The sequence below is a fragment of the Hibiscus syriacus genome, unplaced genomic scaffold (assembly GCF_006381635.1).
Source record: "Hibiscus syriacus cultivar Baekdansim isolate YM2019G1 unplaced genomic scaffold, ASM638163v2 tig00001644_pilon, whole genome shotgun sequence".
NCBI lineage: Eukaryota > Viridiplantae > Streptophyta > Magnoliopsida > Malvales > Malvaceae > Hibiscus > Hibiscus syriacus.
In genome coordinates this window covers 7,098,090-7,116,768 of record NW_024061878.1, presented here as the reverse complement: position 1 = coordinate 7,116,768, position 18,679 = coordinate 7,098,090, and the positions used below count along the sequence as shown (strand labels likewise).

The window sequence follows — 18,679 nt, the reverse complement described above, 5'->3', positions numbered from 1 at the left end:
ACCTCAGCTGATTCGCTCCTAACATCTCTCTTTTCGTCCCAACTTCGCCTCTTTTTCTCTCCCTGTTTCTTGAATTGAAAGAGACCCATTTCTTCAGTTACTCCTAATATATTATACAAAGAAACCAAAGTTTTGTCTTTAAACCCTTGTATTTAAATAATTTATCCGTGTTAAAAAGAAAACCCATAATCCTTTGTCTTTATCTTCTTCTTCTTTCTCTAAAACCCTTCCAAGTCTTATACTGTTGAATTTAAATCAACATTTCCATCTGGGTTTTCTTCATTTTCCTCTCCCTTTTACTCTCCATAAATGTTTTAGTTTTTTTAATACTGAAAAGCAGTGGGAGAAACTAAAGAAAAAGAAGCAAAATGAGAAAATGTAGTTTGTGGGCAAATCGGTGAAGAAAGAGTTCAAAGGATTTGATATTCACTCGGGCACTGTTAATTCATCCGATTCCTCGTCTGGGTTTTTCGAGATCCTTAACGAGAACGGCCATTCGGAGGAACTTAACTTTCATCAAGTTGCTTCTCTTGTCATGGCTGATGCTTCTAACCCAAGCCTTGACTCGAGATCCAACCCGGAGCTCGAGGTTGTCCGTGAGAAGCCGAGGGTTGGAAGGCCCAGGAAACGACGCCGTGTTGAGAGGAAAGTTCGTGTTTGTCCAGGTACTGCAAATAACGAAACCCTAGCTAGTAATACAAGTTTGAATTTGAATACAAATGTTGATCTGAATGAAGGTTTTACTGGGAATTTGAAGGACAATGAGGGTATTGATGGGAATTTGAGTGAAATTCTAGATGAGAAGGGAATTGGATCCGCGAAAGATTTGAATTTATATAGGAATGGGGATATTGAAATGAAAAATGGGGTTGACTTGAATTCTTCTGGATTTGATTTGAATCTTAATGATACTCATTGTAGTAATAACTATTTAAATCATAATGGAATTTCTTGTGGCGAGGGAGAGAATGTGAAGAAGAGAGGGTGTATTGATTTGAATTTGGACGCGAGTTGCAATTTGGATGATAACATTAATCTCAATTGCAAAACCCAAGATAAGGAGTGTGGTTTTGATTTGAATTTAGGGGCTGATGAGGAGGTTGACAAAGTTGCTATTGATTGTAACTGTGGATGGCAAGAGGAAGTGAGAGAATCTACTACTTGTGCTGAGGTACTTGAAGAAGCACAGACAATGGAGCAAAATGATCAAAGTCGTAAAAAGCGCGCCTGAGGCTCACTGAACGGGGCTTTTTCAACACTGAAGCGAGGCACCTAGCCTAGGAGCAGCTAGGCTCTGAGGCGCGAGGCTCAGTCAAGGCGCAATTGAGGCGCGATGTCGGTGGATCTGGTGGGAAAAACGCAAACTTTGCCACCACCCCCGACTTCATGTTCCCCATTAACAACAACGCAACGGGAGAAAACAAATAAAGCCCAGTTTCTTTTCTTTTTTAAGATATGAAATTGGACAAGACATGCAATGAACAACATGGGGAGCAAGGATTCGTATTGTGATGTTTGGTTCCTCGAAGAGTTTCTGGGCAAATTTTCTGTTTAGTGGGACGATGGAAAGGCAAAAATTGAAATAAAGGTTAAGAATCAAAGGAAATCATGCAAGGCTAAATTGGCTCCGATCTGAGCGGCTGAGCGGAAGTGCTGTTGGAGAGGAGAAAATGGCTATCTAAACTATTTAGAGGTAATAAGCTTTAAACCTTCAAGAAGATGATCTCGCTTCCATTTTTTCATTGTCGGATATACAATACCTAGTTTTGGGTTTTCTAATTGTCCATCTTAGCCTTCACCAATTATAATAAATTCTAAATATAACTTAAACTAGTTGAATTTATCTTAATTTTAATGGAATAAAAGCTTTAATGCTATATATATATATTCTAGCAATTAAAAGTGGAAGGGTGTTTTTGACTTTTAATTACACAAGTTTGAATGCTCCCTTTATCCAAAACAATGGGTAGTTCCTGAAATCTAGTGCCTCTTAGGATATAGTCCTGTAAATAACACAAAGTTAAAAGATTACATATTAAAGAGAAAAAGGAATTTGTAAATTTGGACGGCTGAGATTCGGTCAAAGGCATGTGGGATCCTTTGGAAAGGAGAGAAGATTTCAGTGGTACAAAAAAAGGTGGTCTGAATCCTACATTTTTTTTCTTCTTTACTCTGTTGAGTTCAGTTTGAGCCTATGTTTTTGTAACGAATGTCTTCCACCTTTGACCATTTTTTTACTACAGTTTTTACTGTTTGGTGCTCATCTCCATACCATTTTCCCTAATTTTACTGTACCAAACTTATCAAGTATAGGGGTTTTAATATTTATTTGGGATGAACTTGAATAAAATTTTAGGGTGAATATTATTAATGAAATAAATAATTAATATAAAATAATTTGAATTTCAAGATAAGTACCTACTCATTTTGGATAACACTTGCGTCCGTCATTGATTTTAACAATAAAATTTGAATAATTTTATCAAAAAAAAATTGGTTACTCTAATATGAAAATGAAGAAGAATATTTTTTGTAAAGTCATTCAATTATTGAAGTTGATTATGATGGATGTTGGAAGTAAATTGGAAATGAGTTGGCTGCCTTTAAGGCTTTATGAAAGAATGGATGATGGAATGGAAGGGACAGAGACAGTGGTCCTAGGATGCCCTCTCCAAGCTCGAAAGGAAAGGAAAAAGCTAGACCACACCTTGTAAATGAAGATGATGAAGTTGTTATGCTAGAGAAGAGTGACACTGAAGAAGAAGACATTGGGGATTGTGAGACGGATGAGGAGGAAGATGATGACATACCACTTGACGATGATGGTGAGGATGAGTTTGATGTTTGATGATGATTATCAGTGACTTTATTTGATGTTTTGTTTATGCATGTTGGATGTTTTTGTTAAACTTAGTACTTGATTATGCTTGTTGATAGCTTTTATGATGTTAGGTTGGTATTTTGAGTTTGAGAATGAACTCTATTGAAGCCTAATATTGGGTATCTATGATATTTGAGTTTAATTGCATTAATATATACATGTATTACAATTTTTTGGATATCACACGTCTCGACTCCGTGAATCCCGCGCCTCCCGCCTCAAGGCTCCAGGACACTTTGCGCCTCGATGCGCCTTGAGCCTTTGATAACTTTGAAAATGATGTTGCAATGGGTGTTGCTAACAAGGAATTGAAGAGAGATCATCCCGGTTTTGGGTCTGTTGAAGGAACCCTCGAGGAGGGTGCTTTTGTGGATATTGATGTCATCAAGGCTGATGGTTGTGGTGGACTTGGGTTAGAGTGTGTTCCTGAGCCTGGTACCGCAGGAATTGATGGGTTCCGAGTTGCTATCGGAAGTGCGTTCAAACAAGCTAGTGGCCGGAGAAAGAGAATAAAGGTTGTAAAGGACTTGGATTCTTCAACAGAAAGGGTCTTAAGAAGTGCTCGAAGAGGATCTTCTAGAAATCATGTTTCAAGCTCACCACCACCTGCAACAACATGTGCTGTTTCCGATTTGGCAACATCTCCTTCGGTTAGTGCAGTAACAGAGGAGAAACCGATTAGGTCAGATCGTAGAATGTCTGAAGAGCCTGTTGTTCTTCCTCCAAACCTGCAATTACCACCATCTTCCAAGAATTTGAATTTGGATGGGATTTCTGTACTTGATATTTTTTCTATTTATGCATTTTTGCGGTCATTTAGTACTTTATTATTTTTAAGTCCCTTTGAGTTGGAGGATTTTGTGACGGCACTGAAGTGTCAGTCTCCCAGCTCATTATTTGATTGTATTCATGTTTCCATTTTACAAACTCTGAAAAAGCATTTGGAGTACCTATCTAATGAAGATTCTGAATCTGCTTCTGAATGTTTAAGGTATTTTTGTTCCTTCCATTTCTTTTCCCTCTCTTTCCCTCGCCTTTCAACATTGTTTTTGTTTGCAAGTTATCGTTATTTAATATTTCTTGTTGATCATACAATGTAGGAGTCTTAATTGGGGTTTATTGGACTCTATTACGTGTTCCATTTTCTTGGTCGAGTATCTACTTATTGATGGTTCGGGATTGGATTGTGGTTTTAATCTTACTAGTTTGAAACTATTCAGAAGTGACTATTATAAACTACCTGCATCTGTAAAGGTGGAGATACTTAGGTGTTTGTGTGACAATTTGATTGAGGTGGAAACTGTAAGATCTGAGCTTAATAGAAGGTCGTTGGCATCTGAGACTGACATGGATTTTGATCGAAATATGAACAATGGGGTTTGCAAGAAAAGAAAAGCTGCCAGGGACGTATCAAGTGGATCTGGCTTAAGTGAGGATATAATTGATGACACTGCTGACTGGAATAGTGATGATTGCTGCCTTTGTAAGATGGATGGGAGTTTAATATGCTGTGATGGCTGTCCCGCTGCTTACCATTCAAAGTGCGTAGGTGTTGTGAATGCTCTTTTGCCAGAAGGTGATTGGTACTGCCCTGAATGTGCAATTGAAAGAGAGAAGCCTTGGGTGAAACCTCGTAAATTACTTAGAGGAGCGGAGCTTTTGGGCATTGATCCTCATGGCCGGTTATATTATAACAGCTCTGGTTACTTGTTAGTGTAAGTTTGTTTTACCCAACTTATTAAATATGATTTCTAATACTACCTTTTTTTGATGAGTCATTTATGCATCTATATTATGATTTATGAGTTGGAAGTTCTCCCCTGGCTTATTGATGAAGAGTGACCATAATTGTGTTGTCTTTCATTTCTTCGACCATCATTTCCCTCTAAATTCTGTTTTACCCCTTATTACTACCTTTGTTAATGAGGCATCTGTACATGTCTGTATTATGAGTTGGAAGTTCTCCCCTGGCTTATGGATGAAGAGTGACCATAATCCCTTCTTGTCCTTCATTTATTTGACCTATCATTTCCCTCCAGTTTCTTATTAATTAGTTCTAAAATTGTTTTAACAATTATCAGTAGCTATTATTAACCATGGAATCTTCATGTCATTATCCATGCAAGGGTCTAGTTAGTTATGGTTTGTGATATGGAGACATCATTGGCATAGCCTTCAACAGCCACCCTTGCCATTCATGACACTTTGTTTTGCCTTGATGTGTAAAAGAATCATTTTATTTGACATGATTATGATGTTTTTGGGAATTGCTGATGTCAATATAAAATTTGTTGATTGATGGTTAGCATGCTTCTATTTTTTAATCATCATTCTGTGTGGATGATATTGTTGCATAGTTTTCACCCATTTTTTGTTGGATATTTTTGTTTAAATTATAATACCATTGCTTATGATATATACAAGCACACATGCGCACATACACACACATATAAACAAGACAGGTTGCTGGAGATAAACAGAAAAACCTAGCTTCAAATCCTAGGTTTAAAATTTTTAGGATTGACCTGGAAAGGAAATGGGGCTGGTCTCTTTTCTGTTAGCTCATGTGTGAAGGTGTGTTCATCGGGTTCCCAGGAAGTACAGTTCTGGAAGAACATTTTGTGGAAAGGTTTGGTGCCTCTAAGAGTAGAGATCTTTATGTGGCAGGTGGGGTACTTCAAAAGCTGCCAGTGAAGACAGAATTGGTTAAGAGGGGTTACGGGAATTGAAGATGTTTCTTGCCCTCTTTGTAAATCGATGGATGAATTTTCTTCTCATTTATTCTTCTCTTGTTCTATTGTGTGCTCAATTTGGAATAAATTCATGCAGTATTGGAGCATAAGTTCGGTTATTCATGTCAATGCGCAAAGCTTTCTCCTAGCTTGGGAAGATTTAAACACTAAATCTGTTATTTGGAAGTTTATTCCTGGTGCTGTTATTTGGACTGTTTGGAAAGTCAGGAATGCCATTGTTTTTGAAGGGAAGGAGTTAGACAAGATTGACTTATTTTTCTTAGCAAGATTTAGGCTTGCTTCCTGGTTCTTAGCTAAGTATAAAGATTTTTCTATCTCTAAGGACTTTCTTATCTGTGACCCATCCATTGGGGATTCTTGTATCCCCCATAATGATTCTATTATCACTACGATCCCTTGGTCACCTCCTCTTAAGGGTTTTATCAAATTGAATGTGGATGCAGCTACCAGTGGGGATTGGAAGAGAAGTGGAATTGCTGGAACTCTAAGAGATGATGCTGACCTGTTTCTAGGTTCTTTCAAGGAGGCTTCAGGTCTGGGTCCACCTACTATGATGGAGCTAAAGGCTATTCAAAAGAGATTATCTTTTTTTGATTCATTGAAAGGGAATATTAAGGGTCGATTGATTATTGAAACTGATTGTAAAATGGTAGTAGATTGGGTTAAGAATGGTGTTATTTGTTCTGAGATGTGTGTCTTAATTGTCAGGGATATAGCTGAAAGGCTGAGAGAATTGGAGGGTGTAATTAGATGGGTTGCTAGAACAACCAATATGGAGGCAGATGCTCTAGCTAAGGCTGGTATAGGCTAATTCAGTGTGGTTTTTAGGGGTATTTTATGTTGGGTCTTCGGGTTCTTTGTTAGGGTTTTTTATGTTGTTTTAAATCTTATGTATTTTTTCTATTAATGAAGTATAAGGCACTCTTTTCCTCCTTCCTCTGATTAAGGAAATCATTTTGAGTTCCATTAATCATGAAGGGGTTTTTTAATGAGGCATTCAATTCTTATAAAAAAAAAAGAAACAAGAAGAAAGCAACTTCAGGAGTTTGTGACTTGTTACAATAAAACAATTTATGAACAACAGATGCTAGATTTAACATTCTTTTGCACATGTCTAGAAATCTGTTACCAGTTGTTAGAATTTTGTGTTATCCGTAATGAATTATGCTTCTTTCTAATACACTAATTCGATGGGGGAGTCTTTTATTGCATCATGATAGATTTGAGACGCTTTGGTCTATTACTCTAAATGATTTGGTTTCTGCCCGTGTGTCCATTTCTAAATGAATTGTCATTTATTTTCCCAATCTTTGTGTATGTCAGATTCCATTGTCTTAAGCAGGATACAAGCATTTATTTCCATCATCTTATAAAATATGGGTACAAAGGCTTGCATATGTCATGGTTAATGACTTTCGATTTATTGTTGCTTCCGCTGTTGCTGACATATATTGTTGATATTGCAGGTTAGATTCATTTGATGCTTAATACCCATGTAATTACTACCATAGAAATGACCTCAACATTGTACTTGATGTGCTAAAATCTTCATGCCAGTACAGTGACATACTAAAAGTGATATGCAAGCAGTGGGATGTAGCTCTTGGCTCAAATAGTTCTAGTAATAACTTTGAATCTCTGAATTCTGCTTGTTCAGAGACACATATAAAGGGGCAAAATCCTTACTGTTAGCTCATCCCTGCCAGCTGTTTCCTCTGCAGAAATTTGTACGATAAGGGATGAGGTTGCTGGTGGTGGAAAAACAGAAGAGAAGGAAGCTGCTGAAAATTCTGGTCATCGTGATTTTGAGATTGCAACAGAAATTCCATATCTGAGTTCTGAAGGGTCAGCTGAAACAATGCAAATGGGTTCAGTCTTTCCTAACTTTTTGAAACAGGGATCTGTTGAGGTCTCAAACCAATTTGAGATTCCAGGAAAATGTTCAAGTCTTGAAGACAGTTCTTTTGTATCTGATGATTTAGATGCTAAGCAAGAAAGCAAGGGAATGTTAGCATCTCAGCAAATTCCATTTGTCATAAACGCAAAAAGGGGTGATGCATCGCAATTGCAGCCTGGGAATGACTACATGAACTGCTATAGTTTTGCTCAAACTGCATCATTAATTGTAGAAGAGTTGACGCGTAAGCCATCAGAAAAGAAAAATGATGATTTCCTCGAATCAGCGGAGGAGATAATTGCAATGCAGATGAAGGTTATATTGAAGAAATCCAACAGGTTTCATTGGTTGGACATTCATAATCTATACATAGATAAAGAAAATTGCGGGTGGTGCTTCCCCTGTAGATATCCTGTGGATGATACAGATTGCTTGTTTAAAATTACTTCTGGTTGTGTTCTGGAAGTTTCAAAAAGTGAGATGGTTGACCTTCAGCCATGCTGGAATAAAAAGGGCCATGTTATAGATGTCATTTGTCATATATTTTCCATTGAAAATCGTTTGAATGGGCTTCTTTTGGGTCCATGGCTGAATCCGCAGTATGTGAAGATCTGGCATAAAATCATTCTCAAGACATCTAGTATTGCATCTATTAAACATTTATTGCTAACGGTAAGTATTTTCTAGTTATTTTCTGCAAAATATAGAAGCTTGTTTTATATGTTACTGCTAAGTCCAGCTCTATCTCTTTCAAATTTTCATACTCTTTAAAACACACATAGTGCTCGTTGCTGCAAAATGTATCTTTTTGAAAATTGTTTATCTAGTGGCAGAGTTGGTTCGGTCAGGTTGGGTGTCTTTTTGACTTCTTTAGACAGTTTTCCATTAAGATCATTGGCATTTTAGCTTTAAATTGGGTTGGGTTAGGTTTGGCTGGAGATTTGGGTTTCCACAAACTTTTCCACATTATCATGTCAAAGCAAATATTTTCAGGTCCAAATAATTTTTTACTTTGGGTAAGGGTCATGTTAAAACCTTTTTAGTTCTTTCATGCATTCTTATCTGGTTCACTCAAGTTTTTTAGAAGGTTAAATGGGTTTATTTTGGTTATGTTAATAAGTTGAGCAAGATACTGGTTATCTATCAACTGTAACCTTTTAAAAGCACATAACATTGGTCTGTGACATAGGTTATACTACTTAGAACTTATTCTTTATTGTTTTCTGACATTATTAGTCTCATAATGGGTGTACAGTTAGAGCTAAACCTGCATCACCTTGCTCTTTCAACAGACTGGATGAAACATGTGAATTCTGCTGTCACTATGGGTTCAGCTTCTCATATCATGTTTGCTTCAAGTCATGGATCTGCCAAGCATGGGTATGCAAGAACTTCGAATCCTGCTGTAGGACCCAGTATTTGTTGGTGGAGAGGTGATGGGGTTTCTCGTCAGTTGTTCAGTTGGAAGGTTTTAACCCGCTCTTTGGTTTCCAAGGCTGCTAGGCAAGGTCTGCAATTTTCCTATGGTTCTTCTAAGTTTTGGTTCGTGTTGTTAGAAAAAAGAATTATGATTCTGAATTTCTTTGATTAAATTCTTCAGGTGGAGGCAAAAAGATACCAGGTATACTTTATCCTGAAAATTCAGATATTTCAAAGAGAAGCAAATCTGTTGCATGGCGAGCTGCTGTTGAGTCATCAACTAATGTTGAACAACTTGCTTTCCAGGTGTGATTCCTAATGATCCTCATGTCTTATTTGTAATAGATAGTAGCTGCAAAAGTGGAAGGAAAATATTTATGCCTATCTTCTATCTGTTTGTGTTGATTGAATTGTAAAGAAATGTAGGCTATGACTTCCATCTCCATGCAGTTTTACTATTATTTTGTAATTTTTCCATGTAGCTGCACTGGTTCTAGGCATAATATCCTGTGGCTTAAATAATTTTTTCATTCACGTGTTGATTTCTTTCTCATGAGTCTACACGGGAAAAGGATATATAAACTGCATATAAACCCATGAGGCTATATGAAAAGAAGACTATTTTCAACTTTGGAAAAATTCAAATGGGTAGCATGTAAATAAAAATTAATTTACGATAATATAATGCATTGAAGAATTGTTCTTTCAAAAAAAAAAATTGTTATTTTTTCCCCTATGAAGAAAAGAACATACAAACCCACAAGGCAATTTTGTATAAAGAATTTGCTTCTTTTACTTCCCTGTATTATTTCTGATAATGTGAGGCCCATGGGAAGGCTACATTCCCAGGAATATACCTTACTAAATGTGGGAACCTACTTCCCACCTGTTAAAATCCAAAGATTTAATTGATGTTCAGCATGCCAAATGCTTCCTAGAAGGAAGATGACAGTTCAAGAAGAAGCCAGAATTAACTGCCTCGAAAGGTCTGGCAGTTCGAGAAAGTTATGTTTTGACCCTGGGGTCCGATAGGATTCAACTTTAGATGCTGGTTTGTGTATTTCCACCTTATCTTGCACATGTTAGATATGTATGCAAAGCAAATGCTATGTGGTTTGTGGTATTGTCTCTTTATTTAATTTTGGCCAACTATGGTTACATCATTAAGCCATATGTATCTATTTATAAATGTCTTAAGTGGATATAAGCAGTTTATAGTATTTACAATTGACCTTACACAATGTAAAAAATGGCGCAAGGCACATTAAGGTTATAGGGGTCCTATAGCCTAGACGCAGGCATGAGGTGCGCGGCTTATTGAAGTGAGATGCACTTTTTGAAATTAAAGATTTATTTACTAACCTGCATATATAACTTAAATAAATAGACCATTAAACCATATAATAGTTAAAAAAGTTGTCCATTTCATTTATTACCTTAACTTTCTAATCAAAACGCATATAACATCGCATTTTATCATGCAATAGGAAGCATATACACTGTAAATTCCTTATCTTAGGGATAAAATAATGTAAAAGAAAAATAATTGTGCCTAAGATAAGAGGTTTTGTAAGCTTTCTAGTAAAAAACAAAACCCTTATCGTCCTGTTTTGGGTTTTAATGGTAATGTAAGCCCTAGATAGTGTTTCGTCTTCTGTAAAATAACATTTAGAAGAAAAAAACACTAAACTATCAACCTCTAAAAAACCATGAAACCTTGTACTAATTTTCCAAATCCTCGGCCACCATCTTGGTTTGGTTCTACTTTCATATGTTGGGAATGATCTGTCCTATTTTGGGGTATGTTTGCTTCCTCCATGTTCTACTTTCATGTGTTGGGTATGTTTCATCAATGGAAAGGCTTATCTTCAACGCTGGTGTTGAAGATCTAAAAGAAAACTTTTCCCTTTTTTCCCTTTTATTACTCCTCTTTTAGACTCTTAGTCCAATTTCTGATGTTAAAGACTGTTTTGTGTGGTCCAGATGTGGCCCACAAGCAAGCAGACAAAAGAAACAAAAAAAAATAAACTAAGCCCTGAAAAGCAACGCCTCAGCGCCTTATTGAAGTCGCCTCACCCGGACTCAATTAAGCGTTTTGGACTCATTGCCATGTGCCTTAACGTCTAGGTGCGCCTCAAGCGCTCCTTTCTAAACTGGCCTTACATGATTGCCTTGATTATTTCCATTTTCGGTTACATGTTTTTAATAAGCAAGGTTATCAAAATTTTCATGAATCAACCACACTTTTGAATGCTGGCTTATTTTTCGTTATATTTTCAGGTAAGAGAACTTGATTCAAACATTAGATGGGATGACATTGAAAACACATATGCTCTCGCTACATTAGATAAGGACTTTAAGAAATCAATTCGACTGTTCCAGAAATGTGTTGTGTGACGAAAGTCCATAGAGGGAGATGAGGTGAAGTATCTTCTTGATTTTGGAAAGAGGAGAATCCTCCCTGACATTGTCAAAAGATATGGAATTGTTGTTGAAGAATCTTCTAGTGAAAGAAAGAAATATTGGTTAAATGAATCTTATGTTCCCTTGCATCTTGTGAGAAGTTTCGAAGAAAGAAAAATTGCCCGGATGTCTAATAAGATGATTTCTGAAAAATCTTCTGAGATCGATAGGGTGGCGAAGAAGTCATCAAAGAACAAGGGTTTCCCCTATCTCTTCTCTAAAGCTGAAAGGTGAAAGGTCAGAGTATTATCAATGTGGGCACTGTAACAAAGATGTCCTCATCAGGTAAAAAAAAACTGATCCTATTATCTTTATCATTTCTAATAGTTTTAGTTTCATGGTATTGGAACTGTTGTTTCTAAGATTCCCTGTCTCAAATATGATGGCAGTCCTTATTTTCAAAATTTGCTAATAACTAAGACTGAAAATAGAAAAAAAAGAACTTAAAAAAAATGTTTTGGTAGACACTAGAGCATAATAACAAAATCGACATTTTAACATTTTTTTACTGGTTTTTAAATTTTATCCTTTTACGAGATATTGGCACTTGCTATACCTGGGGTGGAAGATTATTTAGTGTACTCGATTCTTATTCAAGCACTAATAAGTAATCCCTGAACTTTGTTTTTTTGGGATCAGAACTAGAGATTAGTTTTTGGTTTGAACAGATGTTCAAGAATGCCCATTTTCATAGTTTATGGCTTAATGAGTTGTTATTTCTGAACTGTTTCTTTTAATTAACTATGATTTCTTTTTATCAATTTTGCAGGTAAGCTGTCTGCTGTCAGTATTGTAAGGGTAAGTGGTGCTCTTCTATATTAAAGTGTATTTGTCTTGTTCATAAATGCTTGATTTGTTTTACGAAGTAATGCTCTGCGTGCTCAATGTCATTGCTTTTATGAGCTTCCAATCATACGTGCTTTTCTTTACATAAATTTCACATTTCTGATTAGTTTGGTATAATTTCAGGATTTTTTCATAAGAGGCATGCTAGAAAATCTGCTGGAGCTATCCTTGCTGAGTGCACATATACATGCCATCGCTGCCGAGATTGCAAGTCGAATGTCAATGCAAAAAAAGGCAGTAATGTCATGAAAAGAGGAAAGGGTGACATTAAGGGGCAGAAGACGAGCACAAAAAGTGTAAGGAAACTGTCACAAAAAGGTAAAAGGGCTAATGAAAAGTCACTGGTAGTACGAATGTCACTGCATTCGCAGAAGGAAAAAAAGGTTACTGCTTCTGTGCCGCTTCGCCGGTCACCTAGGAAAATAAAATACATTTCTTTGCAAAAGAAAAAGCCAGGTAGGTGCAAGAAAGGCAAAAAGAAATCAAAGAAGAAAGCACCTAAGAAGATGGAGGAAATTTCTTGGCAGAAGAAGAGAACGAGGGCTTACCGTATTTACTGGCTTAATGGTCTTCGGTTGTCATGTAAGCTGGACGATGAACGGGTGATGCAATTTCAAAGAAAAATGTTTTTTTGTTCCTGAACATAGGACTGCCACCCCTGATCCACCCAGATGCCTTCTTTGTCATGAATCAGAAAATGCATCTAATTCAAACTATATTGCATGTGAAATTTGTGAAGGTAATTAACTTTCACCTTTTTTTTCTCGTATCATTTCTCATTGTAGGCGACTGCCTATTACTATAAATACTCCATGCTGATGTTTGAAAATTTCATCGTTTGTATTGCTTCGTAATGTTCCTTTCAATTAATCGATGCAGAATGGTTTCATGGAGATGCTTATTGGCTTAATTCAGAGAACAAAACCATGATTATCGGATTTAGATGTTATGTCTGCCGTAGGACAACCCCTCCTCTCTGTCCAAATATGGTGGCCAAAAGAGTTGATGAATCTCAATTGGCTGAATTGCAGAACAGTGTTAGTACTTAGGACCGAATCTTCCGAGGAAGTACATGGTGCCCTCTCTCCATGTTATGTTAATTCAGAAACAGTGTCCCAAGTGAAACTCCTCAAGGTTGTGCTTGCATAAGGAAAAATCCGTTAGCTGGTTACAAGCAGAGTATAGATGCATGTCAAACTTCGAACGTTAAATCGAAGCCATACACACTAACATTAACATTTGATGAAAAATTTATGTTAGAAGATATAATCAGTTCAAGACCTGATGCTCCTGCAGCTGTGGATGATGAGGCAGAGTGCCACATGAGGATCTGCAATATTCAGTTGATGGGAATCCTTGGAACTGGATGATCCGGAGCTTCGCAACAATAATTCGGAAGACGGTTGCAGATGGAGCATCTCTCCCGAGTTGCATCCAGGTATCTGCTGAATAGTTTGATGATGGAGCAAAAACAAATTAAGGTAGACTTTCTATCTAACATTTTAATTGATGTAAACCAGACTGAGATTAAGTGGTAGGAGTAGAGTTTCATGTAAATTTTCTGATGTTGAAATCATTGAAGATTTTTTAATGGTGCATTGGAATGATTCATTTCCAATTGAAATATAAAACAAATGTTTATTTGATCCTCAACCATAAACAATGCAGTGATACATAAACTGTTTGCTCTGCTTAATTAATTGGTGTTTGAAGGTTGTAAAGAGTGACAATATCTGTATTGTTTTATATCTATAATGATCAAGTGATTTCGGTGATTAAAGAGAATGTTGTTTTCAAGTCTTGGGTTTGAAGAGTTTTGTATGCAGGATGTGTGTGCATTATCAGTGGCTAAGAAAGATTATAAACATATACGATCTTATAATCATTCATATTATTAAAGAAAATCAATGATTAGTTTGAAATATATTCAAATGGTTCGGATTAAGTGTTTATTATTATAAAATTGAATCGAGTCGCTCCAATAATGAATGTAAACTTCAAAATTTGACCTTATTTGTTGGAAGATAACTCTTAACCATTTAACAGTGAATGTAGCTCATAACTCTTAATATTCATAGTGCTTAAACCTAGAGCCTCGAAAAATATCAATAATTCCTTTATCACCGAGATCTCCTTGTTCGTGATGATCGAAGTGAAATTAATTCAACAAAAATTTAGGCATTTTGGATGTGAACTTTTTAATCTATAAAAATCTGTAAGATAATAATGGGTTTAGTTCTGGGAGAGAAATTTATCCAAGTATGCAAATAACTACAAAAAGAACTGAATGTTTTTTAGGGTAAATTACTAAGTTGGTCAATTTTGTTTATTTTTTAAACGTATAGTTAGTCAATCCAAAAATATTAATACGTGGTCATTTTTGTTTCATTTTAATTAAAACGTGGTTATTAAAAGTCCGTTAAACTTTTAACTATTAAAGGCTGTTAAACTTTTAATGATTTTCTGACGTGGCACATTAGTAGGACCATTTTATAAATTCAAAGCAATTTAGGGATAAAGTTCTAATTTACCCTTTTTTTTATAAATTATCTTCTTCACCTAGCTTCATTCTTTGCAATATCCAAAGATTTTTCAGAGTTTGAGAGCAGAGGAAACAATGGCTTCAACCCAAAACACTTGTTCCACTCTTAGCTCCGATGAGGAAACAATGTTGATGGCTATGAAACTCTCCCTTGCGTCAGCTTTACCCATGACCCCCAAGTCGGCTATCGAGCTCGACCTGCTTGGGATCATCAACAAAGCTGGTCCGGATGCTTTGCTGTCGACGAAAGAAGTGGCTGCCCCAGCTCCCCACCACCAACCCTGATGCGCCTCTCATGCTAGACCGCATGTTTCTAGTTCTGTCGAGCTACTCCGTCCTCACTTGCTCCTCGCGCACTCTTCCCGACCGTAAAGTATAGAGACTCTATGGCCTTGGCCACGTCTGCAAATTCTTTACCAAGAACGAGGATGGTGGTACGATGGCTTCAAGAGACTCTATGGCCTTGGCCCACGGTTTTGACGACGAAAGCTGCTTGAAACTTTTCAAAAAGTGCAACGAAGCTTTACCGGACAATAGAAAAGTGATAGTGGAAAACATTCTTTCGGAGTATCCAGATTCGGGACTTGTCACAAAGTTTACCACCTTATCTGATGTTTTCATCTGATGGGTGGAAAGTTAAGAGCGTTGCTGGTGGTGACCGGAGCTTGGTGGAAGGTCATCTGGTTGGGAAGCTATAGAAGTGTGCGGTGCAAGAAGATGGGGTTGGGGAAGATAAACAATTAACAAAAAGGGTAAATTAAAACTTTGTCCTTAAATTACTTTGAATTTATAAAATGGTCCCTAATTAAAAATTTTATATAAAAATTTTATATAAAATTAAAGGGTTAAAGTGAAAATTAAACTCTTTCACTAACATGTCACATCATCAAACTAACATAAGTAAACGTTTCAATCATCATATCTTAATTAAAATGAAATAAAAGTGATCACGTATTAATCTTTTTGGATCGAGTGACCATGTGTTTAAAAAAATAAAACAAAAGTGACAAACTCTGTAGTTTACCCACTTTTTATTATTTTATTTGTTTGAATTTTGTATACTTTTCTTTGAATGAATTGATGTAACTAAATTCATGCAATGATCTTATAATAATATAAATAAAAAAGATTAAGAAATCAAACTAGAAATTATTATTTTTAATTAAATGAAGATCCCATAGTATATATTTATAAAAATAATTAGAAATTTTAATTCATTATTAATAATATATCCTACAAAACACTAAAAAGTCAGTAATTAAAATCAATTTTGAGTATGAGTAATCCTAATAAATTTCTTTTTCTCATCTTAATTAATATAGAAATAATAAACTTGTCTCAATGTTTAAACCAAACATTTGATGGTAAATTTTTTTACAAGACTCAAGAAATTGTAAAAGAAAACCAATCCATAATTATTTTGATAAATATAGAAAATAACCACAAATTTTATTAACACATAATCTCAATTCCTCAAACATAATTTAAAATTAAATAATCTAAAGAAAATAATAGAAAACGAGAAATTATTCACACAAAAATAAAGAGATAATTTTAAATGAATATTTTCACAATTTTTCTTATTTAATGATCTTAAAAATATATAGATATTAATTTTCACGTTTCATTACAGGTTGAAGAGTCAAGCCACATGATGTAGCAACAAAAACAACTTGCATATACATGGAATAACGACGCTTTTTACGACATCACAGCAATCTGTCGATGGCGGGATTTCCGGCCCAGAGACTCGAACGTATTCCGATCATTTGGATACAAGGCTCGGAATACTAGTCTCGCGTTGAGCCGAAACTCCATTGTACTCCCCCCCACAAAGAAACCCAACAAGCACAAACATAAGGCTCAGTAAACGAAAGCTTGATGAGGCCATTTTCCTTTTCTTTTCAAATCTTCTAGTAGTTAGCTTGGATGAAAAAGAAATAGTGAGATTGTATGTGAATCCAAATGTACAAAAATATGTTAAGACATTGACCACAAAAACTCTACAGGAAAACAGTTTTAATGATTCGAAGCCGAAAACTCCGATATAATGTCGAGTCATATGATCGATGCCATGAACTTGTCTAGACTAAAATTTATACTTCACCTTTACTAGGTATGCTTGGGTTTCTTTTTCTTTTTCGAAGGTGGTTCGGCAGCAGGGACCGAAATATATTTCTCGGCATTAATATTCTGCAGCGATATTTTCTTTCCAAACTCCTTGGCCTTTTGCTGCAGAGGGAACCAGTGTTTAGATATATGCCTGATTGTAGGACAAGTATCTTTGAAAAGAAATACATCTTATGATTAAACTTACCTTCAACGACATAACGAGGGCAGTGACATCTTCCTTGTTATCGGAATCTTTCGAATCTTGGTTTGTGGTTTCCTGCAACACGGAAATTATGTTATTGTAGAAACAAATAAGTGTGATGAAAATGGTTGGAGACGGTGTTTGTGTGAGCCGCTATAGGGTTCGAAAATAGAATCTTGGGAGGAACAAATGATGCTTGTCTTTTTCTTTTGTTTTCAGCTGCTTTCTCTGCCTGCTTCTCTTGCCATTTCTTTGCTAATTTCTTTTTCTCACTCAAGAAGTATTCACCGGATTCGAGTTCTTGATCAATCTGGAACATATAACCATGTACCAATGTAAGTTTGTTTTCCAAAAATCAACTCTTTATTTTTCTGGAACACGTCCAAGACCGTATCCGACATAATCAAACACAGATACAGAGATATAATGCTCCAAATACAAAGACGAACGTATAAAAAAGTTAGGCACAAGTGAAAGAATAGCTTAATTCCCTTCTCTATTCAGAATGGAAGAGCAGAGGAGAAAATAATTACTTAGAAACAGCAAAGCTAAATCAAAACCCGAAGTTTGTACAAAATTTCTTTCGAAATTCTCCCCATCAGCCACTTGAACATTTGGCTCAAAAATTAAGATTTTGCAGTCCATTTCTTAAAGCAAATATATTCAGCTAAGCCACACAAGACTATACTACATAAAACTACAATTATCTTATCTAAAACAAACACACGCTAAAAATGAAATCTTATACCAGAGAACAAAATTGTGGACAACATCATTGTAAAAAAATAGGAAACATCTAGTCAAATTAATGAGACAAAAAACAGTCATGTTAACCGTGAAAAACCCTAAGAGACGATCCACTGTCTTACCTTGCTAGGTTGTTGAGGAGGAGGGAATGGTGTATATGGCTTCTTCTCTTTACTCTTAACCTTCTTTGTTTGAACATTTTTCCTGGAAATATTGTTAGATGGTTAAATAAACATCTAACACAACAATGCATGAAAATAGATTAAGATGTTAAAACATGAAAATGAAAAAAATATATATCTTACTTCTTGAAATTCGGAAGAAATGTAACATCCTCCATGCCGGGTTAGTGATTAATTTGCAAAGTTTCAACAGTTGGTGATTAAAGTAGAATAATTATATAGTTTAAAAAGAATGGTTAGTAAATATGAAATGAATGTAAGGACCAAATGGTCATTTGTAAGGAAAAATTATAATTAAAAAAATGTTATGGGGTTATATTAGAACCCACGTGGGGCATTAGTATTCCAGAATCCTCTCATTTCTTCTTCCTTCTTTCTTATCTTCTTCTCTTCCTTCTCCAAACGTGGAGCTTGCAAGTAAAGGTAAGAATCTGAACCTTGGTAGTTTCTTTGATTTTTAAGATTGGAAATGAAAGTTTGGATGTTATATAAGCTAAAGGAAAGCTTATATGATATTAAGACAACAAGATAAGTGTTTTAGAGATAGATTTGGAAAATGAGTTTTTAGATGAAATTTTGATATGGATGAGTTTTTGAAGTTTGAATAAGATTTTTGACTTGTCAATAAGTTAATT

General features: G+C 35.7%; 1 protein-coding gene and 1 pseudogene across 1 annotated transcript; one reads left to right on the top strand and one right to left on the bottom strand.

The window, feature by feature from the left end:
* The first annotated feature begins 376 nt into the window (after positions 1-376).
* LOC120129886 lies at positions 377-13,795 on the top strand (annotated as a pseudogene).
* Positions 13,796-16,416: 2,621 nt separating this feature from the next.
* LOC120128662 (KRR1 small subunit processome component homolog) lies at positions 16,417-18,202 on the bottom strand. The gene is made up of 5 exons (XM_039146305.1): positions 18,168-18,202; positions 17,985-18,066; positions 17,291-17,425; positions 17,119-17,190; positions 16,417-17,033 (listed from the first exon to the last, which is right to left on the bottom strand). The coding sequence occupies exons 1-5, from the start codon at positions 18,200-18,202 to the stop codon at positions 16,914-16,916; spliced, it is 444 nt and encodes a 147-aa protein (XP_039002236.1). The 3' UTR covers positions 16,417-16,913.
* Between the last annotated feature and the right edge of the window lie 477 nt (positions 18,203-18,679).

Excerpts from the sequence above, each read along its gene's own strand:
- LOC120128662 (XM_039146305.1), bottom strand. The coding sequence starts at position 18,202 with ATGGAGGATGTTACATTTCTTCCGAATTTCAAGAA. Across the intron at positions 17,426-17,984 it reads CTCCTCAACAACCTAGCAAG|ATTGATCAAGAACTCGAATC; the intron begins GTAAGACAGTGG and ends TATATGTTCCAG. Across the intron at positions 17,034-17,118 it reads CCCTCGTTATGTCGTTGAAG|CAAAAGGCCAAGGAGTTTGG; the intron begins GTAAGTTTAATC and ends TTCCCTCTGCAG.